This window comes from Microcebus murinus, chromosome 28, assembly GCF_040939455.1.
Source record: "Microcebus murinus isolate Inina chromosome 28, M.murinus_Inina_mat1.0, whole genome shotgun sequence".
NCBI classification, from domain to species: domain Eukaryota; kingdom Metazoa; phylum Chordata; class Mammalia; order Primates; family Cheirogaleidae; genus Microcebus; species Microcebus murinus.
This window is the reverse complement of record NC_134131.1, coordinates 14518108-14536201: the sequence shown is the minus strand read 5'-3', so window position 1 is coordinate 14536201 and position 18094 is coordinate 14518108. Positions and strand designations below refer to the sequence as shown.

At 51.4% G+C, this 18094-nt stretch overlaps 1 protein-coding gene across 10 annotated transcripts in view; it reads right to left on the bottom strand.

Moving 5' to 3' along the window:
- The window catches only part of MTMR14 (myotubularin related protein 14), a 55452-nt gene that overhangs the window by 18378 nt on the left and 18980 nt on the right, over window positions 1–18094 (bottom strand). For 5 of the 10 annotated variants that reach the window (XM_020284209.2, XM_020284211.2, XM_020284215.2 and 2 more), the window contains exons 4-10: window positions 14855–14930; window positions 14469–14529; window positions 12119–12241; window positions 10640–10713; window positions 6167–6237; window positions 5165–5239; window positions 581–647 (exon numbers count right to left, since the gene is read on the bottom strand). In XM_020284209.2, coding sequence (XP_020139798.1) covers window positions 581–647; window positions 5165–5239; window positions 6167–6237; window positions 10640–10713; window positions 12119–12241; window positions 14469–14529; window positions 14855–14930 — 547 coding nt within the window. Of the gene's footprint in view, window positions 1–580; window positions 648–5164; window positions 5240–6166; window positions 6238–10639; window positions 10714–12118; window positions 12242–14468; window positions 14530–14854; window positions 14931–18094 lie in introns of those variants that run through there. The other 5 variants (XM_020284210.2, XM_075998438.1, XM_075998440.1 and 2 more) reach the window with 3 other exon arrangements.

Below are 18094 nucleotides of genomic sequence, written 5' to 3'. Positions count from 1 at the left end.
AGAGTGCTAGGATTACAGGCATGAACCACTGTGCCTGGCCTAAGACAGTGGTTTTGAGAAACTAAGATTCTTTATGATGCTCATGAAACGCCTGGTGCTGCTCCCAGGCCCTCCTGGTTCCCGAGCCGACGTACTTCCACCTGTGTGAGCAAGCGCGGCCCCACAAGAGTCCTGGCTGCTGCCGAGGAGTGAGGAGTCAGTCCGCCCTGGATTTACTGGGCAACACAGGCCCACCCGATCACAGCAGCAGGCTGACTGGAGTCCGTGGAGCATGCCCCCTTTGCGGGCTTGTGCACCCCTAATGCGCAGCCAGGAATGATTCACTGCCAGCCTCGCACGCGGTGCTGACACGCAGAGCTGAGCCCGTGCTGGAACACCCTGCGTGGCTCAGCCAGCCGTGGGCTCTTAACTTCCGTTTCCAGGGTTTTGAGGACATGGAATAACCCTATCAATGGATATGTCCCACCCAGCCTGTGGCACTCTGGGAACTCCCCCAATCCCTCTCCCACAGAGCAAAATGTAGATGTGTGACCCCAACAAGCACACAGTCGGGTGTGACACCCGGAAGGGACGGACTCACCATCGCCATTAACTATGGAGAGCAGCAACTTCAGGTAGTTTTGTGTTTGTTGCACCAGGTCCCAGCTCTGTTGGAGAAGACAGGGAAAAACGGATTTAGGAATAGGTATCAACTCAGACTTGAAATTTAAAGTATTTAGAATTAAAATGCCAAGAGTTATTCTGGGACAAGTACACAAGGCTCCTGATCACAGGCCACAGGCCTCAAATCCCAGATAATCCGAGACGGTGATCCTCCAGCTCTGACAGTCCTCCCACGTCTCCTCCGCCTGTGGCACCCCCCGCCCCACTGTGATCTCAGCCATGTGAGGGGGAGGGAGGGAGGGGTGCAGAGGCCTGGGCAACCCGCAGCCCTTAGCAGCAGCTGCTAAGCACCTGCACATCAGCCCCTGGAGCCCCAGGCCCCTGGTGTGGCTGTCCTGGACCTGTGGCCAATATCTCTCAACAGCCAACTGGAAAGACTCTCTCTGTCACCTGCTATCATACCAGAGACCAACTGAGACATCAACCTTCTTGTCAAACACACTTCATCTGCTTTTCATTGCTATTCGCTGCATATTGCCTTTTGATGAATAATAAATAAAGCCCACTTGGCAGACAAAATCTTAACACAGGAGGCCCATGAAGTAGGAGATGGGAAATAAGCAAAGCCGTAAAGAGACTGGAATCTCTGTTCCAGCCCAAGTGAAAGGTCTAGACCAGACAATCTGGGAAATAGCCCACTCAGAACCCAGAATTCCGTGGAGAGGCCTGACCCAGTTCTGCGGAGCCCTTTTCCCAGCCAGGGGCAGCCTCCATTCTCCGAAGACACAACCGCTTATCAGCGTTCCGGGGCTGCGCAGGGAGGGCGGCTCATGCCAGCAAGAAAGCACTTCCCAGGGGAAGGGGAAGATGGCACCTGTAATCGGAATGGTTTTCCTGGGTATTTAAAACAGGTTCATCTACCTGGCCTTCCTGCAGCCCCTACAGAGTTCTGACCCACTTCCAGCGGCTCCAGAGACCGCTGACGCAGCACTGCACTAGGAAAGCCATTATCAGCAGCCGCACACGGGGTCTCTCGACTCCTCTGGCTTAACCTGTCAGATACGACGTTGCTGCTGGATTTCCTGCGAGCCGTGACCCTCACGGGTGAGGAAGGATGGGAGAGGGAGTGGGCCGTGCGCACCGTGGCCACGCAGGGAGGCTCTCTGAAAGAAAAATGCTGACGAGCAGGGAGGAGCAGGAACTACCGCTGGGGAGGCCAGTGGGGAGAGGCCCAGGGTTACAGCTGAGCTGAGGGAGGAAGCCCCGCCAGACTCAGAGTCCACATTCTCAGTCACACGCTACACCAGGGGACGTTTCCTACGACACCAGAGTAAGAGACAGAAGTCTGAGGGGACCACTGCACATGAGGGCCCTGGGAGAGGTGTTATAGCCGAGGCTTGCCTGACTCATGCTGTGTGCTCCACGTAAGAGCCTCTGCTCATGTTTCTCTGTCTGCAGTTGTTCTTTCTCCTGGTTGGCAAACTCCTACTCATCCTAAAGTCCCAGCCCAATTATCTTCTCTATGGGGTCTTCTGTGGCCTCTGGTTGCTACGTGGGTGACAGCTGTGTTGCCTCTTTTCCTAGATGGAGCCCCGTGAGGGTGGAGCCCATTTGGCATCTCTGCATTTCTAAGGTTTGGGGACTGGGAGGTCCCTGCAGAACGTTCCTCACTGCCTGTTCCTACTCAGGGGCCAGCGTGAGCAGACTCCGCTCCAGGAGGGGCATCAGAGCACTAAGAAGGGACACACCTCTAGGGAGTGTGACTGGCTATTTGGAGGGCAGCGAGACACACAGGTACTGCTACAGCCGCACCTGCTCCTCACTCAGGCAGAGACCACCACACCACACGGGAGGGAGTGGAGCTCCTGAGGGCCTGGCTCTGGGGACACAGCAGCAAAAGCAACAGCTTCAGCCTGTACAGAGTCGAGGGAGTGGGGAGACAAAGTGAGCCACCACAGGTGCACGACTAAAAAGAGATCCCTGGGATGCTGTGGGACCGTGTGACTGGAGAGCCGAGCCTGGTCCCGGGGACACTGGGGAAGGCTTCTCAGAGGTGGTGACTCAGAAGAGCACACGCAGGAGGGAAGGGAGGTGTGCTTGGGCAGGAGGAGCAGCACCGTGAGCCTGGAGAGAGCACTCTCCTGTAGGAGGGAAAGGAAGCCGGGGTGGCTAGAGGAGGATGGGTCAGCGGCAATAGGCAAGGCCAGATGGCATGGAGCTCGGTGGCCAGCTAAGGGTCCCTGGACTGCACTCTGGGGAAAATGAAAGTCAGTAGTGGGTTTTAAGGCAGGGGTGACAATGATGGCCCTGCTGTGTCGTTTGAGCGCTTGCTATCTGCCAGGACCTATTTTATAAGTGCTTTAATAGTGACTATTCTAGCTCTCCTCGGCGCGGCCCCACAGCTCGGAAGCGAGATGCAACGAGATGGCAGTACCCTGAACTAGCCGGTGCACAGGAGACGGAGGCAAGAAGGACTGGAGCTTCACCAGAGGCAGAGCTCTAGAGAACTGATGGGACCTAGTGACAGATGTGGGGAGCAAAGGACCATCCGGGTCTGAGCATCTGGGCACACGGGGGGCTACGGCCAAGTCCACTCTGGATGGCTCGAGTCTGGGGGCCGCATGAAGGGACAGGGGTGAACGGTGACGTGGGTGTGGATCAGAGGGGCCTGGCCCTGAGCTCGGGGTGTGGTTGATGGACGAGATCACCGGGGGAGATGACGGGAAGTAAAGGGGACCTGGGACACTAGTGATTAAGGGGACAGAAAGGGCAGGACCCATATCTGGCCAGGGAAGAGGACGCCAGGAGGCTCAAGGAGACAAGCTGGCTGAGAAACACTAAGGAGGTGGCACCATGGGAGGAAGCCTGCCTCCCACACTCCAGCCTGCCGCCTCCGTGCCTGGAAGTTCATTGCTGTTTACTTCCTCCAGTCAGTGAGCTCACGGCCTGCCTCACCAAGAACTGTCTGGTGTTTCAGTTCAGGGGTCACTTTCACGCCACGATCACATCTGAACCTGGCACAACTCTGAAACAGGCGTTGCCGTCTCCACCTTAGAGGGACATGCAGTCGTTTGCTCAAGACCGAAGAGCCGTGGAAGGGCCAAGCAATCTGAGCCCTACGCCCACGGCCTCTGCTAAACAGAGCGCCCTCACACCACAGCACCATCCCAAAGAGGCAACGGTCGTGGTAGGACCAGTACATGGAATCCCTGCAGTCACAACTGATTGGGTGAGTGGTTCTCACTCACCAGGCCTAGTTTGTACACGCATGAGGAGAAAAAATGGTGCCAGAAGAGACCAGAAGAAAGGTGGCTTTAGGGCAGAGCCTGCTTAAGACCTCTGCATGCAATAAATTAAGAAGGGAGCCTGCAGGTTCTTTTAGCCACTCAACCTGTCTAGGCGTAGCCTGAAACTTGAGACCGGGAACAGGCTGCCCACACACCTATTCCTTTTCCAGGCTGCTGGACCGTAACAGACAACTCCCTTTCCTGTACCTGCGTGAGGAACACCTAACATCACCCTGCTTGACTGGCCGCACATAGAGGGACAAGACAAGACAAACACAACCGCCTTTATGTCAGGACTCCTTGTACCCTTACACGGAGACATGCAAGCACCCAGTGGCTGACACAGGTGGGCCAGCCTCTCTGAGAAATGGAGACTCCAGGCTAGGTGGGAGTTGTCCAGACCTGGGGACAGAGGACAGGAGGAGGCAGGCAGGACGTCTTCTAGAATTCACTGGCTTGGTCTTTCAAGGTATAGGCTCTGTGCTGGTTTTTGTGCTGGGCTGCATAAGCCATGGGTCCTCCATCCTCCTAGATTTCAGGGAAGCTACAGCCCAGTGGAAAATTCCATGATACACGTGCCCTGGGGGTTAACGGGAATGTGGATGCAGGCATCCAACCGCCAGGGATTGGGGAGAGGCGGCAGATCAGGGAAGTCTTCCTGAAATAGATATCAGAGCTAAATCCTGAAGGGCAGTGTGTCAGCCAGACAAGAGGAAGCTGAGAGGTGGCGGCCGGGCAGAGGGAACAGGACATAGGGAAGGTTGCAGGAAAAACAAGACTACTTGTTCCGTCTCAATCAAGTGGCAAGCGAGACTGCTGGCAGCCTTCACTGTGTGGGCGCAACGGGGTGGAGAGATGGCTCCACCCAGAGAAGATGAGGGGCCCTTCCCTGGTGCACAGTAATAGAAGAACACAATGCGAGTAATTTTAACATTTCTATAAGGAAATGAGGTCAGCCAGCTCAGTACTTCCTCTGGCAGAATGCACATTTAAAAGGAAAAATGAGAAAGTCACTAGAAGCCCAGATCTGGAAAGGCAGATTCTATGAGGTCCTCTGGAAACAGAACCCCTGGTGGATGCAAATCTTTGAATGAGTCACGTTCAGAAAGCTTTGATTTTCTGGGCCAAGATCAAATCAGGAGAGTTAAACAGATAAGCAGCAGTTCCTCCTTTCCTAGGCTTTTCTGAGAAGGCGGAGGGCCGATGGCATCTCGGGGCTCTGTGCCCCTTGGTCCCCAGTCTCATATCTTGCCCTGCCTGAGTCAGGCCCTCACCTGATACTGGCTCCAGTCAATGTTCAGAGAGTGAGTCAGGAAGTCAGGGATACTCAGTGGGGCGTCGACGTAGTCCTGGGGACAGAGAGACACCTGTGAGGTGTGGGCTGGCCACCAGAAGAGGCTGTGGTGCCGGCGCAGGTTGCAGCCCTGACGCTGTGATGGTCACAGGCAAGACCTCCCTCTACGGTGCTTGCTTCCTCCCGCCCAGATGCCTGTGCCCCCAGGAGTGACAGCTTAAAAATCAAAGTGACCAGATCACTGCAGCTGAGCGTAGTTTCTCAGTCAGACATTTGAGTGTTTGCGGCTGAAACAGACAAGATCACTCTATGCTCAGCCTCCGTCAGGCCTCCCAGGGCTGGCTCCTACCGACTGCAGGAGGAACCAAATGCTGCACCCAGCTTTGCACGGATCGTAAGGGGTCGAGTGAGGGCTTCTCCCTCGTTCCTGAAAAATTCTTTTAAGAAAGAGACAGATTATGGTCAGGCACAGTGGCTCACACCTGTCATCCTAGCACTCTGGGAGGCCGAGGCGGGAGGATCACACAAGGTCAGGAGTTGGAAACCAGCCTGAGCAAGAATGAGACCCTGCCTCTACTAAAAACAGAAAGAAATTAATTGGCCAACTAAAACTATATAGAAAAAATTAGCAAGGCATGGTGGCGCATGCCTGCAGTCCCAGCTACTCGGGAGGCTGAGGAAGGAGGATCGCTTGAGCCCAGGAGTGGCTGACACCACGGCACTCTAGCCTGGGCAACAGAGTGAAATTCTGTCTCAAAAAAAAAGGGGGAGGATAGATTAAAAGGAGAGAAGAAAGCATATATGATAAAAATTTAACATGTATATATAAGGAGAAGAGGGAAACAAAGCAATGAGACTCATTCAAGGAAGAAACAGAAAGGAAAAGGGTATTATTTTCCCCCAAAAGATTGCCAGTTGTTCTCCTTGGTATCCACTTACAAAGGGACAAGACCCAGAGGTTGATGACTGTTATTACTCATACCTGCTTCCAGTTAAATATGAGCCCTTCAGCCATGTAATCCCGATCCTTATATTCCTTGAAAAATTCACAGCCTGGAAAAGAAGGGCAGAGTTATGACACCTCCCTTCCCAGTCCAAAGCTGCCTGAGACACCCCTGGTGGAGCCAGGGCTCTGAGTGCTGAAGGACTGAGGGAGCCACCGACGCACACCTTTCTCCATGCTGGTGGCTCCAGCGAGGCCAAGGCCTATACGGGTGAGGACGGGAACGGGCGGACAAGAGCCAGGGGGTGAGCCTCTGGCGCCCCTCTGGTTTCCCAGCTGCATGCTTTTTCCACACGGGACTACCTGCCCTCATGGCTCTTTGTAACTCTGTCTGTGCGCACTGGTCACTGGTCACGCCCCTCGCTGCAGGTCCCCTTTGCCCTACAGTCTCTTCGGTGCCGATCCCAGCAAACAAAGGCATGACTCCAAACGTGCGCCCCAGCAACTCTTACCCAACTGCAGAGAGTCACTCTTCCTCATCTCTAACATGGGGGCAGATGACACCAACCTCACAGGCTCAGTGAGGACCGAATGTCCTAACATCCTGGTAGGGACCATGAACAGTCCCTGGAAACCTAACAGGTGCTAAAGCGATACTGCTGTCTCCAACAAAGCAGGCAGAGAGATACTTCTCTGTACCATTTGTCAGAAAAATCATGGAACTCCAGCAGGGTAAACCCTCAGGAATAGAGAAAGGAGCAGTGGAGAGAACAGGGCTCTGGCAACAATCCCAGCTTCAAACCCCAGCTTTTCACTTAGCTCTGTGGCTGTGAACAGGGGGTTTAGCTTCTCTAAGCCTCGATATTCTTGTTTGTAAAATGGGTAAGGATGAAACCACACACAGAACATGGAGCACAGCACTAGTGCAGGTGCCGCTTGCATGGCAGCGCGTCACCGTCGCCAGCACACTGAGGCCTGCCGCGCCAGCCTGTGGCTTCAACTTAGCTGCTTTGCTCTGTGGCGGGGGGAGGGGGGCTGCCTCGGCCAGAGAGGCGGCGGTGTGCTCCGGGCTGTGGCTTGCCCTGGCTGAATCTGGGCACACCACAGCACACAGTGGGCATCCTGGTGGTTTCAAGCCACAGGGTGGGAAAAGGCACTTGGACGGCAGCTTCTTGCAATTATTCTCAGTTCCTCAAGCAAGGCCTCTACACAAACTTCAGAGGGTCCGTGACTTTGGCCATAGCCAAGTCTGGTGAAGTCCCAGAAGGCAGCACAACGGTTGCCCAAATTCTGTAGAAGGGGCCACAGGCCCAAACAATTCACGGGGAACTTTGGCAATTCTTAGGCCGAGTTCTTGTCTGAGGCAGCCCCGGGGAAGATAGGGAAGCTCCCTCTGAAGAGGTGGAGACCCACCCTATGTTTCCAGATATGGCTCTCATTCCACAAACGCCCTGCACCCTAGCCCACAGGCCTCCTGCTGTCTGAAAGTAGGAAGCAATCCTCAGCTGCAACACCTCAGCCTGTTCTCGGTGCCTCGCCCAGAGAAAGAAGAATTACAAATGTCAGGTAGAGGCCCTGAGCTCATAGGCCCCGGTTTAGAGCCCAATTATTTCTCAGAGCTCTTGTGAAGTGCTGCTTTCCCAAACCTCAGCTGCTCTAATCAACACTACAGGCTCTAGGCTGAGCTCAGACCAGCCTATGATGCAGAAGCAGCTTTTGTGCAAAACTGACAGAATTAAAACAGACCCAGTATCCAGAGCAATGCCTGATGTTGGTTACCTGACAGGCTTCTGAACCCGCTGGAGGCAAGAGGGGAGGGACCAAAAGTGGGGTGAGAAGAGAAACTCACTCAAGGAGAAAACAAATTAGATTTGTGCTGTAGAGTTTTGCCCCCATCTATTTTGGTGCCCTGAAAGAACTGCTCCCAGAATACTTCTCATTTTCGGCTGGGCGCGGTGGCTCACGCCTGTCATCCTAGTACTCTGGGAGGCTGAGGCGGGTGGATTGCTTGAGATCAGGAGTTCCAAACCAGCTCTGAGCAAGAGCGAGACCCCGTCTCTACTATAAATAGAAAGAAATTATTTGGCCAACTAATATATATAGAAAAAATTAGCCAGGTATGGTGGTGCATGCCTGTAGTCCCAGCTGCTCGGGAGGCTGAGGCAGGAGGATTGCTTGAGCCCAGGAGTTGGGAGGTTGCTGTGAGCGAGGCTGATGCCACGACACACTAGCCAGAGCAACAGAGTGAGTCTCTGTCTCAAAAAAAAACAAAAACAAAACAAAAAAAAGAATACTTCTCATTTTCAAGGGCAGGCGTGAGCCCAGGTTGGTTTGACATAGCTAGAACTGAAACCACTGCCGCACCTGTCTGGACCTCAAAGTCACCAGAGGACTCAACTGAGACTCTTTAAATCCTCAAATCTCAAAGCATCTAAGTGCTTCTCATGACTTGGTTTGGATGATAGTCATTTTATTACTTGTCCTTACTTTGACGTAATACAGGTGTGTAAAAGAAACCCTCAAGAACATAAACTATCATAAAGTGAACAGAAGAGCTTCCCTCTCCTGTGCAATGGCATCGCCCCCAGCCCCCCGCTTTTTTACTTTATTGATCCCTCTCACCCTCCCCAACACACATACACCGTCAGATGCAGGACACGGAAATTTTAGGAAGCGGGGGGGAGAAAAATCCTGAGAGATCTTAACATTTTGGCATATTTCCTGCTAACCCTTTTTTGTAAGCACTTTTTCCTAACGCAATTGAGACTGCATTATATAATTCTGTACCCTGCTTATCTTAAGCTCCATGACTTTCTTCATGTCAAAAGTTTAAGCATTTTCTATTTTTCTGTGACTATGTGATAGGGCATTCCATCGACAGATGTACTTACTCAGTATAGTGATTTAACGAAAAAAATTTCCTGTTTTGCTATTATAAATAGACACCCTGATAAACATCTTTGGCCCCAAGGCTGAATTGTGGCCTAATGGCAGATTATTAGAAAAATTACTAGGTCAAAGGGTGTTAACATTTTGGGAGTCTCATAACAAGTTGCCAAACTACAGCAGAAAGGATACTGTGCTACTATTTCAGAGCAGTGATATTTATATTTCCAGCAAAACTATTTTTTCCAAAAGAAGTCCTACTTGGAACCTAAATTTAAACAAAGTGATGCCTGGTTCCTCAGGCAGCACAAACCTTTTGTTCAGCAGAGAGTATTTCCATCTGCGGAACCCCTGAAGCATGTCCTGACAGTCGGAAGCTGGGTCTGAAAACCAGCTGTAGAGCTACCCAGTGGCTCCAGCGTGGACACCTTGGGGAGGCCACTTCAGTTGCACTGTGAGCCTGGTGCTGCCCAGCCCACCGCATCATCACCATAACCTGCATCAGCCCAGAGTTACTTTTAGGGAAGAGGAGGTTCCCTGAGCCTTCTTCCTATCTACTCACCATTATGCCTGTTTTTTATGTGGAACCTGTTACGGATGGGTCTGGCACTTTACTGTGAAATGAGCACCACTATCCTCATTTTATAAAGGATAAAACTGATGCTCAGAAGGATTAAGGTGGGGCAGGGATGAGACCCGTGCCCAGTTCTGTATGGCACTGAACACTACAGTGCAAGAGAATAATGAAGAGAGAAGGTCTCTGTCAGAGTGCCAGGTCATCAGGGACTGCATCTGAAGGCAGATGCTGGTGCTGATAAAGAGGAGAGTGGTTTCACGGAGCAAGAGTATATTCCCTACTGTCTGCTCACAAAGTCTTGCCCTGACATTGGGCTCCTTGGCCTCCCTTGCAGGCACTGCTAGAAAGCTTGGGTGTCACAACCTAGACCAACACTCCTTAGTATCCAGTGCAGTGAACACAGCCCTGGCCACAGGCCACACAGTTCTGTGTGTCAAGAGACAAGTGCAGCTTCATGGACACCAAAGTGCTTTGCGACACAGTGTGGCCACTATCCAGTTACTGGGGACAGGGCAATTATGTGTTCCTTCCATCACCACAACAGTCGCACCTGGGGTGATTTCCACAAATAGCTCAACACCAGGGCTGACAACTACTCGGGCAAGAGCACCAGTGTAGTAGCTGACACAGAACTAACAATGTATTTTACACTTAGATAGTACTTTCATGCACATGGTGTGCTGACATACATGATCTAATACATGGTCTCATCCTCACTACAAAACCCTGAACCGAATCTTTCCACGTTCCAGCTGTCACCTGAGAACACCTGAGGCCTAGAGAAATGAAGTAACTCGCTCAGGCTGTAGCTAGTGAGCACTGGTGCCAGGGCGCAGTCCCTAGATCCCTTTCAGTGGAAAGTCCCTTCCAGGACTCGGCCTGCGCAGTTCGAGGGCCCGTGCTGGGGCCACAGTGTCCCATGCCAGCTGGCATAGACCCTCCTGGAAAGCTCCCGGGATGCCAACGTGCTTAAGCAGAGAGGCCTTGCTCATGGCCCTGAAGGCCCCGGTCCTAGCGAGCCGTCACCTGGCTGGGAGAGAGCTCCCTACCTGGATATGGGATGGAGAGAAGAGTGAAGTCGGCATAGCGCTGAGCTTTGTCCACCTTCTCGGAGGAGGTTACGCTACAAGACAGGGACACAAGGTGTTACTTCATCAAAGCACGTGCACACACATACCATTCCTCAAATGAGTACTGTAATAACTGAAAATGAACCTTCTGCTAAAAAACTACTCTACAGGCCGGGCGCGGTGGCTCATGCCTGTCATCCTAGCACTCTAGGAAGCCGAGGTGGGTGAATCGCTCAAGGTCAGGAGTTTGAAACCAGCCTGAGCAAGAGTGAGACCCCGTCTCTACTAAAAAAAAAAAAAAAAAGAAAGAAAGAAATTAATTGGCCAACTAAAAATATATAGAAAAAATTAGCCGGGCATGGTGGTGCAGGCCTGTCGTCCCAGCTACTCGGGAGGCTGAGGCAGGAGGATCGCTTGAGCGCGGGAGTTTGAGGTTGCTGTGAGCTAGGCTCACGCCACGGCACTCACTCTAGCCTGGGCAACAAAGTGAGACTCTGTCTCAAAAAAAAACAACAACAAAAAAAAAACTATTCTCCAAAGTTACAAATGATATCCTTCAGCAGTGCCTGCTTTGAGCAATTAAGAACAATAACTTCTCTGTCCCCTACTCCAACATATTGAGCAAGAGAGGCCATTCCCCCCATAACACTGAGCCTCAACTGGAACCTGAAGTTGCAGAAACACCTTCCACCGAAGCTCCAAACTGCACGCAGTGCAGCCACTCTGCCCCGGGGAGTGGAGTGAGATGAAATCCAAATAACATAATCTGAAAGGCACCCTTTGCGTGGGACTCTCTGCTCTACTGTCTTCTCTTACAGTCATCATGGCCACTTCTAAAGAGGGTGACAAAACAGCATCTGAAAAGAAACACTAGGGACTATTGTGACAGATGAATTGGGGAGGGGTTAAGGGAACGTTCGGATACCTGCAGATAGCTAAGCTCTGACTTCTAGAATAATCAAAAGACAATATTAAAAAACAACAAACAAAATTTTGAAAAAAGTTCCTATAATTTCATCATTTTAACCCAAGTTCCATTTTTTAAAAGTTCTGTGTTACTGTATGAAGATTTAGTCCATATATGTATGTTTTTATAACAGCAGTCACTCAAACAAAATTTGATTTTTTTTTTTTTTGCTCCATTTTAAAAGAGATTTTAATCTACCAGAGATGGTATAGAACTTGGAGCCAGAAGGAAAAAAAAAGAGGTTTTCAAAGAGGAGGAGGCAGCAGAGCACTGATTAGAGACTCGCAGCTCCACTGGTCACGTTACATACAACCTTGAGCGAGTTACTTAATCTCTCTGCTTCAGATCTGTAAAGGGGACACGAGGCCCTGCCTGCAGGGCTATCTGGAGATACCACGAGAGGACAAACAAAGTGGCCGAGGCAGGAGGCCACCCCTGCGAGTCTGCACACACAGCCGCCAGCAATTTCCCAGTGGGTGCCCCGTACTCACTTCATGCCAAACTTCACCTTCTTGTTCTCCACCATCAGGTCGCAGATGTATTTGACCGACAGGTACCGAAGCAGCCTGATATCATAGCCTCTGACCTTATCGAAAAGATGTGTGTCGCCACTGCTGAAATAAAGAGCCAGAGGGGAAAGTTACACAGTGTGCTTGCTCAGAGGAGTGTGAGGGCAGGAGCTTGTGTAGGGGAGTACGGATGTCACCAGCAAAAACTGTTTCTCTGCTATAGGAGTAGGGGGAGGGCCGTGGTGGGGTGGTTAGGAAGTACACACCAGCCGACTGATTCCAGAGAGGGGGCAAGGCAGGTGACCTACTAAGAGATTACCCAATCTCTGGGACATATTTAAAAGAGGAGCAATTTGTAGCTGGAAATGGGAAAGGGCTTTCTAGCACTGCCTGACATTAAGCCAAAATACTCAAGATAATCTAAAAGGCGGAAAGCTGGTGGCTGATAGAATCTTTGAGCTTCCATTAGAGTTGATTTCCCTCTGCCCTCTCTTCATCCCCTGTTTATGACCATTTTTAGCCACATGACTTGCTCATAATACAGGAGATTGAAATTCCTGTAGAGATAAGAGCTTTGAGAACTATCTCATCAATTGATTGTGAAATACCAGCAAGGGAATTTTCTCTATCTGGCAGGCCTACAAAGGAGAAAGAAAAATTTTTTCTAATTTTTTTTTTGGAGATAGAGTTTCACTTTGTTGCCCAGGCTACAGTGCCCTGGCGTAAGCCTAGCTCACAGCAACCTCAAACTCCTGGGCTCAAGCAATCCTCTTGCCTCATCCTCCCAAGTAGCTGAGACTAAGGCATGCGCCACCATCCCCAGCTAATTTTTTCTCTCTATATATTAGTTGGCCAATTAATTTCTTCCTATTTTTAGTAGAGATGGGGTCTCGCTCTTGCTCAGGCTGGTTTGGAACTCCTGACCTTGAGCGATCCGCCAGCCTCGGCCTCCCAGAGTGTTAGGATTACAGGTGTGAGCCACCGCGCTGGGCCAATTTTTTTCTAATCCTTAGCCTGCCTTTTGATCAGCCATGCAGACACAGGCAGAAGTAAAAAGTATAAAGTCACCATTACTTTTTAAAAAAATGCCCATTGCTTTGTTGCCCTAACAGTCTCCTCACCAAGAACAGTGTAGGCTGCAGAAGATGACCTGGCTGAGGCCTAAGTCCCCTGATCTTGGGGGAAGAGGCAAACATTCTTGAGCACGAGCCAGAGCCACTGCTTTCAGAGCTAACAGGCGGAACCCGGGCATAGCGAGACGTCCTTTCATGCGCCGAGCCATGATTCGAGGAGCTGATCTTACTGGGGTGCTGGTATGCATTCCAGAGATGCCTGACACCAGTTAAAGACTTCCCACATGGTACAGACCATGCAGAGGAGCTTTTCTTTTTCTTTTTTTTTTTTTTTGAGACAGAGTCTCACTTTTTGTTGCCCTGGCTAGAGTGAGTGCCGTGGCGTCAGCCTAGCTCACAGCAACCTCAAACTCCTGGGCTCAAGCGATCCTCCTGCCTCAGCCTCCCAAGTAGCTGGGACTACAGGCATGCACCACCATGCCCAGCTAATTTTTTGTATATATATTTTTAGTTGGTCAATTAATTTCTTTCTATTTTTAGTAGAGACGGGGTCTCGCTCAGGATGGTTTTGAACTCCCAACCTCGAGCAATCCGCCCGCCTCGGCTTCCCAGAGTGCTAGGATTACAGGCGTGAGCCACCGCGCCCAGCCTCAGAGGAGCTTTTCTAAAATACCCTGTAGTGCTGTTCTCTGCAAACATTTGGAAAGGGGATAGGAAGTGTGTGCACCAGCCCATTCCCTCCCTTCTCAGGGGCTCAAACCACTGTTCTATACCAAGGCCTTCTTACGACACCCATTATGCAGCTGTGGAATTTCTAGTCTCTATATGCACCTTCCAGGCTAGACTGCATGCCTCCTTCATGGGGACTGCAGTCCTTGCCCTGTGCCTCAGCACCAGGTGTGTTGTGTGAGAGCTGGCAGTTGGCAATCAGCATCCTAGCTGCACACTGAGAGCTCCATGGGGCTTTAAAACAAATGCACATGTCTGGGCCCTATCTCTGACCTGTAGTACCAGGAGCCCCAGGAATGGGACCTTCTCTCTGAAATCCGGAGTGCAGCCAGAATGGAGACACACGCTCAGACATTCAGACGGACTTAACAACCCTACTTCAGGGGCAGGGACTTGGCAGATGAGAAGAAAGGAACCAACTCACTCACATGGACCGTGACAAATATCCACCAGCAGTACGAACATGGTCACTGCTGACCAGACACCCCATGCCCAAGACAAACCCGTGACCACAGTAGCCTGGCACTGACCGAAGAGCGCAGTCCTCCTCTGTGACGTCCTCCACATCTGCCCAGGCATCATCTGCACCCCCTGCCAGAGAAACCGGGCTGTCAGCACCGAGGCTGGTGGCATGGGGCTCTCTGCACAGGGGACTCACACCCAGCCGCCTTCCCCATGGCACCAGGGTGGGCTGGGCCAACCTGGCTCCACCACCAAAGACTCCGTGTGCTCTGTGTTCCTGGCAGCCTTCTTTATCCTTAGGCTAAGTTCCTATAGTCTCCTGGTTCCTGATGAAAGGAGGGCCCTGGTCTCCCCCCGGCTCACCAGGACCCCCACCCTATACCACTGTGTGTGTCCGCAGTGGCTACTCTCTGTGGCTGGGTCCTTGTCCCTAGAGCATGCCGCTCACACTCACCTGAGAAAAAATAGTTGTAGCCAGAGCGCCCATACAGCTCTCCCCATCCAGCCAGGGTGGCCGACCTGCAAATGTGCTGGGGGAGAAACAGTATGTTCAGGGTCAGACGGCTTTCTGAAGCACGCCCAGCTGCAGGAACACCTGGGACTCTTCTGGTTCTTCCAGGCCAGCAAAGTGGGTCCAGAAGCACTCCTCAAAGCTTTACAAGCATCAAGGCTACCACGGTCAGCCTGAGGGTACCCAGAACTGAATCCACGGCCTCTACCTAGGGAGTCTCTCTCCCGTGGGAGGCGCAGCAGCGTCACTACCCGGAATTGGTGACATGCAGTGGCAGCTGCACGTGTACCATGTGCTGGGCATGGCACTGAAACATCCACACCATCTTCTCACTGAATTTTCACAAGCCCATGAGGAAGATGTGGCAGGTGGCATACATTGGTGCTGTTTCACAGACGAAAGAGAGAAAATAGGCACAGGGAGATTAAGTAACCTGTGAGGTCGTACAGTGAGGTGTGAGCTGGAATCTGATCCAACCCATCCACCTCCAAAGCCCACGTGCGCACCGCTCTCTAGAACTGCCCAGTGTGTGGGTTGGGGCAGTACCTGTGCTTAAATGTTCTTTTGCCCTTTTCCTCGTCACCGAAGGGATCATTTTAAGAGTTAGAATTCTAGAAACCAGGCAACCAGCATGAACGCCAGTATCTAATTCCAAGGCTACACGTTTAAATAAACTGCGTTTGACGAGATCCAGCAGGGTGGGGGAAATGGACGGGGACACTTTGTAGCAAGGAAGCAAAGCAGCCCAGAGTTTAACTGAAGGCTGGGAGGACACAGCCTCGTCACACTAGGGTGGGGGAGCTGTGAGATGACAAGGGGAGAAGTTCATTCTGAATGGGTCACACAAGGTGGCCGTATACAGTGAGTTCTCCTTCTCTGTCTGTAAGATAATAGGAAGAAAAGAGTTTTGTGTAACAGGCCAGGGGTGTAGGTGGGCCACTAGGTCACCCTGCCCTCCCTGAGACAGAAGCAGCCTGGAGGTGAGCCAGGCAACAGAAAAGCAACCTGGATATGGCCCGGGGCAGGGAGGGGTGTTTTTGGTGCTGGGGCAAGATCGGGCTGGTTTGTGGGAAGGTTGTCTTGGCAGCCCAGGGAGAAGGATTAGGGCCGGCATTCCTGCCCCTAAAGCAATGCCGGTAACAAGACTGCCACTGTCTCACCAGTTCCCAAACGCCTGCTGTGAGCCACACGCCTGCAGACCAGGCTCCCAGTTAATAACAGTAGCCCCTCTCCTGCCCTTCCTGCCCAACCTCCCTCCCACTGCCTGGTCACACGTCTGCCTTCTCCACTGCTTGAGCTCCTTGGGGGCAAGGACTCCAGTGTACTGAACCTGTCACCCAGAACCTGGCACCCAGCCGGCCCACTGATGCTTTTATCCAGAGAAGCATCTTCCTCTTGAGCACGGATTTACATGACAGGCACTCTGCCAGGTGCCAGGAGGACAGCAGAGGGGACAGACAGACATTTAAACACACAATGAGAATAAAGTGTATGCAAGCAGGGATTGAGTGAACGAGCACTGCCTGAGCTAGGGAAGGCCCAGAGGTATGAAATGGCATCACCTGCCTGGACGAGAAGGCACAAAGGGAGAAGAAAGCAAGATTGACAACAAAGCCCTCCTGAACATTCAGAAACACCAAAACTTCCACACACCAACCCCTCGAGACAACTCATCACCATCCCTTGCAATCAGCTGGCCCAGGCTGTTTTCTCACCGCCCAGTCTAGGATGTGTGAGCTGACAATCTGCCAAACAGCATCCCTACTAAACTGAGTCCCAAGAATCTGAAGCTGTTTAGTGTGGCATTTCCCAAATGGATTCAGCAAAGTTCCTCATGTGTGGTCTACAAAGGAGAAGCTCCACACTTGACCAGGCTACACAGGCCTCTCTGCCACAGGACTTCTCAAGCCTCAACCATGTTAACATACACATCAGTTGTGTATGTTGGAGGTCGTGGATTTTTTATGAACTGGAGGTTAGGCTGAATCTAGTATGCAGTACTTTTCATTCTTATTTGACAGGGAATGCTTTTCAAAAGCATATTCTTAAACAGCTGTTCTATGGAACACACTCTAGGAAACACTGGTTGAAGTATTTCCAATGCCACTGCTAGTGACAAACACTGTGCTTTAAACTGGAACTCCAATAACTTCCAGGAATGTGAAAACTTTCCAAAGGGGTATCAAACAGCTTTAAGATGATCATTTTCTGGGACCTAACTTCCATACATACTTTTCCCTAAAACTGATCTGCCCAAGAAAGCCTTTGGCAGAGTCTCCTTTCCTACTTCCCCTTTCCCAATTACCCTTCTCCCACCTGTACAAAAGAAAGGCACGCCGGGCACTGAGACTTGCCTCCCTCTGCCCTGTCCTCCTCTCCACCGCTGAGACATCTGCCAAGGGTGACTGCGACCCTACTTACCTGCCCTCCCCCCCGCCAGGCTCCCTGTACCGTAGTCCACTTCTCCTGTAGCAATTTTCTCCAAAATGCTACTTGCATTCTTTGTTTCCCTGCTCAAAAATCACAATGGCGAACACAAACTCCTTGATAGATGTTCGGCCACCTTCATTCAATCCCCTCCATCCTCTGCCCTGACTCGTACCCTCTGCTCCAGTGAGCCAGGCCTCCTGGCCAGCTCTTGGCCCCGCCTCAGTGCATCAATGCTGTATCACCTACTTGGAACTCTCCTCCCCTTCCTGTCAATCAGCACCCTGCTGTCGTCCAACACTCTCAAGCCATGTCCTGCTCTCTTGAGGCCTTTGGTCAGTCTGTCAATCCACACCACTGCCCTCTTTGGTTAAGTTCCTCCTATGCCACGCCATGCAACTCTAAACTTTGGTGCAGATGGGTTCAAATTCCAGCACTCTTGCTATGTAAAATAAACTTGGGGAAGTTATTTAACCACTTTGAGCCTTCATTTCATCTGCAATGAAATGGGAACATCCATTACACCAAAAGAAAGCAGAACAGGTAAAAATGAGACCATATTGGAGAGCCAAATTAATAGCCCTCATTTGCTCCGTGAGGGTAAGGATTTTTGACCTGATCCACATAGAGCTTATGTTTTTGTGCTTTGCACACTGATGTATCTCAAGGCCTAGAGTAGTGCCTGGCATATAATGCACGCTCAGTGATTACTTAGTGAATTATATGATTGAAAGAACAGTGATTTAATCTACTCCA